Source organism: Tachysurus fulvidraco, chromosome 1 (assembly GCF_022655615.1).
Source record: "Tachysurus fulvidraco isolate hzauxx_2018 chromosome 1, HZAU_PFXX_2.0, whole genome shotgun sequence".
Classification (NCBI taxonomy): domain Eukaryota; kingdom Metazoa; phylum Chordata; class Actinopteri; order Siluriformes; family Bagridae; genus Tachysurus; species Tachysurus fulvidraco.
Window position 1 is genome coordinate 255,001 of NC_062518.1, and position 10,000 is coordinate 265,000.

At 46.0% G+C, this 10,000-nt stretch overlaps 1 protein-coding gene and 1 long non-coding RNA gene across 2 annotated transcripts in view; both read right to left on the minus strand.

Moving 5' to 3' along the window:
• Positions 1-6,432, minus strand: part of si:dkey-56m19.5 (calphotin) — a 7,506-nt gene extending 1,074 nt beyond the window's left edge. The window contains exons 1-2 of the mRNA XM_027160170.2: positions 6,285-6,432; positions 1-1,525 (exon numbers count right to left, since the gene is read on the minus strand). The exon at positions 1-1,525 is cut by the window's left edge and continues 1,074 nt beyond it. Of these exons, the coding sequence (XP_027015971.2) occupies positions 1-1,517 (1,517 nt within the window). The 5' untranslated portion in view covers positions 1,518-1,525; positions 6,285-6,432. The remainder of the gene's footprint in view (positions 1,526-6,284) is intronic.
• LOC125145331 overlaps positions 1-10,000 on the minus strand; it is a 31,063-nt gene that overhangs the window by 12,455 nt on the left and 8,608 nt on the right. The gene's annotated exons all lie outside the window — the stretch shown is intronic.

Consider the following 10,000-nt stretch of genomic DNA (forward strand, 5'->3'; position numbering starts at 1 on the left):
GAAGAATCATCCTCTTGTGTACCTAGTGGTTTCTCAGGCGCAGCAGATTGTTTAAATAAATCCGGCTCCTCTGGTACAGATTTCTGTGGCAAAGTTTCTACAAGCACTGTTGGCTCCTCTGGGGCAGCTGCTGGTTCACTGGATGCAGTCCCTATGGGAGCAGAAACATTCACTTCTTGTACAGTTGTGGGCACCACCAGGGCTACAGCATTCTCTTCTGGAACAGGTTCAAACTCCTCTGGGACAGTAACAGACTCTACTGTGGTAGGAACAGCTTCAACTGCCAGTTTATCTGGTTCATCTGGGGGAGCGGCAGACTCTACTGGAGAAGAAACAGAATCTTCAGGTACAATCGGTGGTTCCTGAACTGGGGCAACAAATTTTTCATTTGCTGCTGATTCATCTGAGGCAGGTGTTGGTTCCTCTGGGGCAGCTACTGGTTCTTCAGAGACATGTGAATGATTCACAGGGGCAGATAATTGTTCTTCAGAAGAGGGACCAGATGCCTCAGGAGTAGCTACTGGTTCTTCCAAGGCAGGAGCAGATTCCACAGGGGCAGCTGCTGGTTCTTCCAATGCATGAGCAGATTCCACAGGGGCAGCTGCTGGTTCTTCCAAGGCAGGAGCAGATTCCACAGGGGCAGCTGCTGGTTCTTCCAAGGCAGGAGCAGATTCCACAGGGGCAGTTGCTGGTTCTTCCAAGGCAGGAGCAGATTCCACAGGGGCAGCTGCTGGTTCTTCTAAGGTAGGTGTAGGTTCCACAGGGGTAGCTACTGGTTTTTCTGTGGCAGGTGCAGATTCTTTTGGGGAAGCAACTGGGTCTTCAAAGGCAGAAGCAGATTCCACATGGGAATCTATTGGTTTGGAGGCAGATGCAGGTTCCACAGGGGCAGCTAATGATTCTTCAGAGGCAGGTTCCACAGGGGCAGATTCCACAGGGACAGCTACTGATTCTTCAGAGGCAGGTTCCACAGGGGCAGGTTCCACAGGGACAGCTACTGATTCTTCAGAGGCAGGTTCCACAATTGCAGGTTTCACATGGGCAGGTCCTACTAGTTCCTCAGAGACAGGTACAGCTGTTAGATTCTCTGAGGCAGGTACGGATTGTTCTGGTTCCACGGGAGCAGATAATTTTTCTTCTGAGGCAGGTGCAGTTTCCATTGCAGCAGCTGCTGTTTTTTCTGCAGTTGGTGTGGGCTCATCTTTTGCAGGTGCAGGTACCTCTGGGGCAGGTGTTAGTTCTTGTGGAGCTGAAGCAGCTTCCACCCTGGCAGTTATAGCTTCCACATGCTTTTCTTTTACTTGTTCTTTGTTTGTTTCTGATGGAGGTTCAGGAGGAGCTGTAGCACTTTGGGCCACTTGCTCTGCTTTGATCTCTGCAGTTCCATCCTGGTTTATTTGAGGAGCTTCAGCTTTCTGCTCTGTTGAAGCTGTAGCTACCACAGCACTCTCCTCCTTTTTCTCTTTAGGGTCACTGACATCATATCCCTTCTTCTTCTTGCTCAGCTTACCTCCCATAGTGTGACCTGTAAAACCATGAAATCTGGTGTTAGGTGATTAATCAAAGCACTTTGTGTTTCTTCAGCATGAATCTTATCATGTGTAAATCTGCGTATGAAGAGAATCACTAATGTGAACTAGGATTAAGCTTCAAATCATAAAACCGTCTATTAATTTCTGCGATTTTCTAAAGGGATTATGCTCAATATCAACAAGTTAACTCAATATCTATTCAGTTCAGAAGGAAAGTAATGGCACCCTGCACAAAGGAGGAGGATCTTGTGTTTGAATGGAAGCTGATGCACTGCAGTGGAAATCTGCACACACCTCACCCTAACCCTCTCTCTAACCCCCACCCTAACCCTCTCCCTCTCCCCCACCCTAACCCTCTCCCTCTCTTTCTCAATAACCCTCTCTCTAACCCTAACCCTTTCTTTCTCCCTAACCCTCTCCCTAACCCCAACCCTCTCCCTAACCCTAACCCCAACCCTAACCCTCTCCTTCTCAATAACCCTCTCTCTAACCCTCTCTCTAACCCTAACCCTTTCTTTCTCCCTAACCCTCTCCCTAACCCCAACCCTCTCCCTAACCCCAACCCTAACCCTCTCCCTCTCTTTCTCAATAACCCTCTCTCTAACCCTCTCTCTAACCCTAACCCTTTCTTTCTCCCTAACCCTAACCCTCTCCCTAACCCTCTCTTTCTCCCTAACCCTCTCCCTAATGCGTTCTTTCTCCCTAACCCTCTCCCCAACCCTAACCCTCCCCTAACCCTCTCCCTAACCCTAACCCTCCCCCTCTCCCTAACCCTCTCCCTAACCCCAACCCTCTCCCTAACCCCAACCCTCTCTCCAACCCTAACCCTCTCCCTAACCCTCTCTTTCTCCCTAACCCTCTCCCTAATGCGTTCTTTCTCCCTAACCCTCTCTCCAACCCTATCCCTCTCCCTAACCCTCTCCCTCTCCCTAACCCTCTCCTTCTTCCTAACCCTCTCCCTCAACCTTTCTCTAACCCTCTCCCCAACCCTAACCCTAATCCTCCCCCTCTCCCTAACCTTCTCTCCAACCCTAACCCCCCCAACCCTCTCCCTAACCCTCTCTCCAACCCTAACCCTAACCCTCCCCCTAACCCTCTCTCCAACCCTAACCCTCTCTCCAACCCTAACCCTCTCCCCAACCCTAACCCTAATCCTCCCCCTCTCCCTAACCCTCTCTCCAACCCTAACCTTCCCCCTAACCCTCTCCCTAACCCTCTCTCCAACCCTAACCCTAACCTTCCTCCTAACCCTCTCCCTAACCCTCTCTCCAACCCTAACCCTAACCCTCCCCCTAACCCTCTCCCTAACCCTCTCTCCAACCCTAACCCTAACCTTCCCCCTAACCCTCTCTCCAACCCTAACCCTCCCCCTAACCCTAACCCCAACCCTGCTGTCAGCTCTCTTTCAGATAATCACTTTTTCACAGGGAGTTTTGGGATCATTTACAGCTTGGAATTTCAAATTACGAGTAAGAGAATGAAGAAAATCAGCTAAACCTTTACAACCATGGTAGTTTTTTTTTTTTACTTCAGTTTGACCAAGAAAACAATTCATAAAGCTGAAAGATTAGATAAATGAAGTCTGTAGCTTTGAGTAAACCCACAGGGACTGAATTCTAACACTGTAAAAGTGTTGACCTGCCACATGAAGGTGGTTAAAACAGAACCTGTGCTTCACACTGTGCAGCCCGACTGCTTGTGTAACCCCTTTAGCTAGCTGACAGCTGCTATTATTGTGTACAAAGAAGTAAAGAGTTTCTGAGCACAGTGCACTCGGGGTAGGTCCCTGGAATCGTCTAAACAGACTTTTCTTCAGCTAATACAGTAATGAGAGTAAATTCAGTTTTGACCCAAATGCACAACTGAGGGCAATTCATCAATTCATGCATTAAAAGCAGGACTGGAACACAGGATTAATTAACCATGATGGAAGTGAAAACTGATAAAAGCGTGCACTGTGTGTGGCTGCCAGCTTCGTCTGCGCCGTGTCGCCTTTTAAAGGGCATTCACTTTATTCACCATGTCGAACTCTGCCAAATAAAGAAGGTTTGAAAGCAGTCCAAAAGCTGCAGGAGACGAGGACGAATGAAAGACAAATGGCTGCTTGATGGAAATTTCACATGGTTCTTGTAAAGATTGTGGAATGCTGAGTAAGTCATACACCAACGAGCCGCAGAGTTCCTCACTCATCCCTCACTCACAGCATTTACATATAAAGTCTGAATTTTCAGAGTCTCTCTTTAAGAGAAGGACACAACATGTTAAATCAGGAGAGAATTTTAACCTCAGTGTCGTGGGAAAATACGAGCTGGATCAGTGCCAGGAGAGCAACACAAACACAAAATGACCTGCTTAAAGAGACAGAGTTCAACACTGTAGTGCTGCTGTTAGTGTCGGCTGATAGGACGTCCGTGGACGACTGGGTGAGCTCGGCGCAGCGAGGAGATAAGGGTGGAGAAAACAGCTGATTAGATAACACACAACTGTACACTGCAGCTCCACCATACAGCACACAAAACACAAAATCTTGCAATGTTTTAATCCCATTATTTAATCTGCTTCTGTTTTATATGCTACCATGTGCTACAACTAACAAAAATCTTTCAGCTTTTTGGAGTTAATAAAATAAATGAGATCACTGCGTTCTTCAACAGCCAGCTTACACTTTGTAGAAAATTATTTTTTTTAAAAACCTTCTTGAGTCCAGAGCGTCTACACGCTTACTGAATGTACATTAATGCTGAACGTTCAGATGCAGAGATTTTAAAGAATTATTCTTGCCTTGTTGCTGGTGTGATGCCTGCAGCAGGAACAGCCCAAAGTGCTGCTGCACCGCTGCATGCGTTAGAGGATGCGCAGTCATGCACCACCATAATGCATAAATCGATCTGAGTGCTGAGCTCGGCAGAATGTACCGGCTTTTATTATAGCTCACTCTCTGGGACACGATTACAGCCTCAGCTACTCTTTTATATTTGTAAATATAGCATAAGGGCAGAAAATATAATATCTACAAATCTAACGACGATTATTTTTGCTGCCACAAGGTCACTATGACACTGTTGTACATTTACAGTGTGATAACACATAAAATACCCAGACTGGCCATTACAACACCACCAGGAAGCAGATTTTTTTCCACCTGAAGTGTACTGTACAGTGTATGAGTAACCCTTTGTGTTTAATCAGTAGTGAACGTTGTGCCTTGGACAGTGAGCAGAAATTAAAAACATTATTTCAAGGTCAGAATAAATGAAGTGGAAACGGTTCAGAGTTCTGAGTGTTTTATTGCTCCTGCTGTTCAACATCACACCCGAGTCCTAACCAGACGATCTGTGCATGCACAAGTTCACTGTGAGCTTGTGAGGAGATGCTGGTGATGCTCCGAAACACTTCCTTTACAAATCGACTTCCAGAGATTTTTATTAAAAGAAAATAAAGCATGAAAATATAACAAAGCAAAAATACTTTTTCCGTCTGCTTTGTCTGTCTGTCTGTCTGTCTGTCTGTCTGTCTGTCTGTCTGTCTGTCTGCTCTGTCTGTCTGTCTGCCTGTCTGTCTGCCTGTCTGACCTGTCTGTCTGTCTGTCTGTCTGTCTGTGTGACAGACGTCATCCTCGTGCCTCAACCTGCTATTGTTTTTAAACTAGCGTCATTTCGCATCATATACACAAACTTTTCAACTTAATATTCTGTATCTGTTTAGATCAGAAAGTTGCAGAAATCTAAATTCTTAAAATGATAAATTAATAATTTCATCAACAATGTCTGTGTTATTGATTGGTTTATGTTCAAATTGTGTCTGAAAAAATATATATAATAATTTAATGTATGTGTATTTATGAACTTTAGATGATATATCCGATGATTTATGTAGCTTTACTAGCTAGAATTTAGTGTGTGTGTGTGTGTGTGTGTGTGTGTGTGTGTGTGTGTGTATTTACTAGCTAGAATTTAGGATCTTCTTTATTATAAACTGTACAAAAAATGTTAAATAGATCAACAAATTTAAAAAAAAAACGTGATTAGTTTACAAGTAATGAACAAAAAAAAATCGAGGCTGAAGTAGTTGCCATGGCAACTGGGCCCGAGTAGTTTCAGCGAATTCCAGCAAAATCTCGCGATAATAGGATCTGATCGCCGTGAACGTGCACGAGCAGCTTGTACGAGCTTCACAATTAACTTTAAAATGATAACGAAGGTGAAGGCGGGATTTAATGTGACTGAATAATGTGAACAGGTTTAATTTAATAATATACAAATAATGCAAACAGAAAATAGATAAAATCTGTTAAAACTTTAAAATCTTTTAAAGAGAGAGAAAGAGACACAGAGAGAGAGAGAGAGACAGAGAAAGAGAGAGACAGAGAAAGAGAGAGAGAGAGAGAGAGAGAGAGAGAGAGAGAGAGAGAGACCAACCTCCTCCCATTTCATCAGACACAAAGACTCTGTACAGCTTTAACAGGGCTTCAGAAGAAATGATGTATAAGGTGTGTGTGTGTGTGTGTGTGTGTGTGTGTGTGTGTGTGTGTGTGTGTGTGTGTGTGTGTGTGTGTGTGTGTGTGTGTGTGTGTGTGTGTGTGTGTGTGTGTTTGAGCCATAGAGAACAAAGAAAAGCTGAGTGGTGTAGAGCCGGTACTCTGCTCACTTCTTCTCCTCTCTTCACTAAACCTGTAGTGTAACTGAGATATGTGTGTGTGTGTGTGTGTGTGTGTGTGTGTGTGTGTGTGTGTGTATATAGAAGTCTACACACCTGTCTGTTGTACCCTCAGTAATCCAAACGAGTGAGGAAGATGATGAAGAAGTGAACACGTCTCTCTCCTTTTCTCCTTTCTCTGATTCTGGTCCTCTTAAAGCTTCTGTGCTGTGTGAGACATGTGGCTATACAGTGCAGACCCACCCCCTACTGCACCTCCCTACTGCCCTCCCTCACTCCCTACACCCTCCCCCATTCTCCGTACACCCTCCCCCTCGCTCCCTACACCCTCCCCCTCGCTGATGGTGGTGGACTTTGCTAAGCAGATGGAAACGGCTGTAGTTAACACTTATCTCCAGAAGGAACGTAGAGTTCCACATAAGAGTGGAGGTAGGAGTACGCAGGTAGACTGCACAGATTAATGACTGCAAAGTGGTGGTATGAGAGAGTGTAGACAGCATCAGGTGGTGATGTGTAAGATGTCTCTGGTGGTCAGAAAGAAAAAGATAAAGTTGAAAAAGAGAATTTTGTGAGGAATTCATACAGAAGCTGAGACAGGATTTGGGTGGTCTGGAAAAGCTTCCAGATGACTGGGAAACTACAGCAGAAGTGATCAGGGAGACAGGTAGGAGAGTGCTAGGTGTGTCCTCTGGAAGGAGAAAAGAAGATAAGGGAACATGGTGGTGGAACGAGGAAGTTCATTCAGAGGAAGAGGCTAACTAAAAAGAAGTGGGACGTGACAAAGACCAAACAGAAAGCATACGATGAGTTGTATGCCAGGTTAGACACGAGGGAAGGTGAGAAGGACTTACAGATTAATGAGATAGAGAGATAGAGATGGGGAGGTGCTGACAGGTGAGGAGAGTGTGCAGAGAAGATGGAAGGAGTATTTTGGGGAGCTGATGAATGAGGAAAATGAGAGGGAAAGACAGGAGGAAGAGGTGAATATTGTAGAGCAGGAAATAGGGAAGATGAGGTGAGGAAGGATCTGAGGAAGGTGAGGAAGGATCTGAGGAAGGTGAGGAAGGATCTGAGAAGAATCAAGAGTGGAAAGTCTGTTGGTCCAGATGTGGAGGTGTGGAAGTGTCTTGGAGAGACAGCAGTGCAGTTTCTATCTAGATTGAGAGTGAGAAGATGCCTGAGGAATGGATCAGGTGAAGTTAGCAGAGATGAGGATGTTGAGGTTCTCTTTAGGAGTGATGAGGATGGACAGGATCAGGAAGGAGCACATCAGACATCAGCTCAGGTTGTCTGTTTTGGGGACGAGGACAGAGAGACTAGATTGAGATGGTTTGGACATGCACAGAGGAGGGAGATGGTTATATTGGTAGAAAGATGTTGGAGATGGAGCTGCAGGTCAGAGGTCAAAAAGGAAGGACAAAGAGGAGATATATGGATGTGTTAAATAAGGACATGAAGGTAACTGGTGTGAGAGTCAAGTCAAGAAGAGTCAAGAAGCTTTTTATTGTCATTACAACCATATATAGCTGTTGCAGTACACAGTGAAATGAGACAACGTTTCTCCAGGATCAAGGTGCTACATAAAACAAAGACAGGGCTAAGGACATGTAAGTAGTCTTAGCCACATAAAGTGCAACTGTGCAGCCTGGTGCAAACAGTGCAGGACAAGACAAGCAAGACAGTGCAGGACAAAAGACAGTGCAGGACAAAAAACAGTGCAGACATTAAGTTACAAGACAATACAAAAAGTACAAAAAATGCAATACACAAAAGACAATAAACAGTAACAGAAACAGCGCCGACCGACCAGTGTAAATACTGTGTGTGTGTGTGTGTGTGTGTGTGTGTGTGTGTGTGTGTGTGTGTATACTGTGTGTGTATACTGTGTGTGTGTGTGTGTGTGTGTGTGTGTGTGTATACTGTGTGTGTATACTGTGTGTGTATACTGTGTGTGTGTGTGTGTGTGTGTGTATACTGTGTGTGTATACTGTGTGTGTGTGTGTATACTGTGTGTGTGTATACTGTGTGTGTGTGTGTGTGTGTGTGTGTATACTGTGTGTGTGTGTATACTGTGTGTGTGTATACTGTGTGTGTGTGTGTGTGTGTGTACTGTATGTAAATACTGAATGTTCAAACAATATTTTGTGCAGTAAAAGAATGAACAGCAGCAGGTTCTTAGCAGCAGGTCCTTTGGATTATATATGGAGTTGTGCAAAAAACAGCAGATGACTGAGATATTGTCCAATATGTGCAAAAACAGCAGAAAAGTGTGCAAAACAGTGTGTGTGTTTTGTGAGGGTCTGTGCAGTCCATACAGATGATGTGTGTATGTTGTGCTCAGTATAGTACAGTTCGGTTATTGAGAAGTCTGATGGCTTGTGGGAAGAAACTGTTACGCAGTCTGGTCGTGAGGGCCCGAATGCTTCGGTACCTTTTTCCAGACGGCAGGAGGGTGAAGAGTGTGTGTGAGGGGTGTGTGGGGTCATCCACAATGCTGTTGCCTTTGCGGACGCAGCGTGTGGTGTAAGTGTCCATGATAGAGGGAAGAGAGACCCCAATGATCTTCTCCGCTGTCCTCACTATCCGCTGCAGGGTTTTGCGATCCGAGATCGTACAGTTCCCAAACCAGACAGTGATGCAGCTGCTCAGGATGCTCTCAATGGTCCCTCTGTAGAACATGGTCAGGGTTGGGGGAGGGAGATGTGCCTTTCTCAGCCTTCGGAGGAAGTAGAGACGCTGCTGGGCTTTCTTGGTGATGGCGCTGGTGTTGAGTGACCAGGTGAGGTTCTCCGCTAGATGAACACCCAGAAATTTGGTGCTCTTGACGATCTCTACAGATGATCCGTCGATGTTCAGCGGAGAGTGGTCGCTCTGTGCTCTCCTGAAGTCCACAACCATCTCTTTAGTTTTGTCCACATTCAGAGAAAGGTTGTTGGCTCTACACCAGGCAGTTAGTTGTTGCACCTCCTCCCTGTATGCTGACTCATCGTTCTTGCTGATGAGACCCACCACGGTCGTGTCATCGGCGAACTTAATAATATGATTCGATCTGTGCATTGCTGCACAGTCGTGAGTCAGCAGAGTGAACAGCAGTGGACTGAGCACGCAGCCTTGAGGAGCTCCAGTGTTCAGTGTGGTGGTGCTGGAGATGCTGTTCCCGATCCGGACTGACTGAGGTCTCCCAGTCAGTAAGTCCAGGATCCAGTTGCAGAGGGAGGTGTTTAGTCCCAGCAGGCTCAGCTTCCCAATCAGGTGCTGAGGGATGATTGTATTGAATGCTGAACTAAAGTCTATGAACAGCATTCGTACATAAGTGTTCTTATTGTCCAGATGGGTGAGGGCTAAGTGGAGGGCTGTGGTAATGGCATCGTCTGTGGAGCGGTTTGGACGATACGCGAACTGTAGGGGGTCAAGTGAGGGTGGTAGCTGGGTCTTGATGTGCCTCATGACGAGCTTCTCGAAGCACTTCATAACTATGGGTGTGAGTGCAACGGGACGATAGTCGTTGAGGCAAGACACTGTAGACTTCTTTGGGACAGGAACGATGGTGGTAGTTTTGAGGCACGTAGGAACAACGGCGCTGCTCAGGGAAATGTTGAAGATGTCCGTAAAGACATCCGCTAGCTGTTCTGCACATTCTCTGAGCACCCTGCCAGGAATGTTGTCTGGTCCAGCAGCCTTCCGTGGGTTAACTCTGCATAGAGATCTCCTCACGTCGGCCGTGGATAGACAGAGTACCTGGTCGTCGGGACGAGGGATGGTCTTCCTTGGCGTAACGTTGTTCTGTACCTCGAACCGAGCGTAGAACTCGT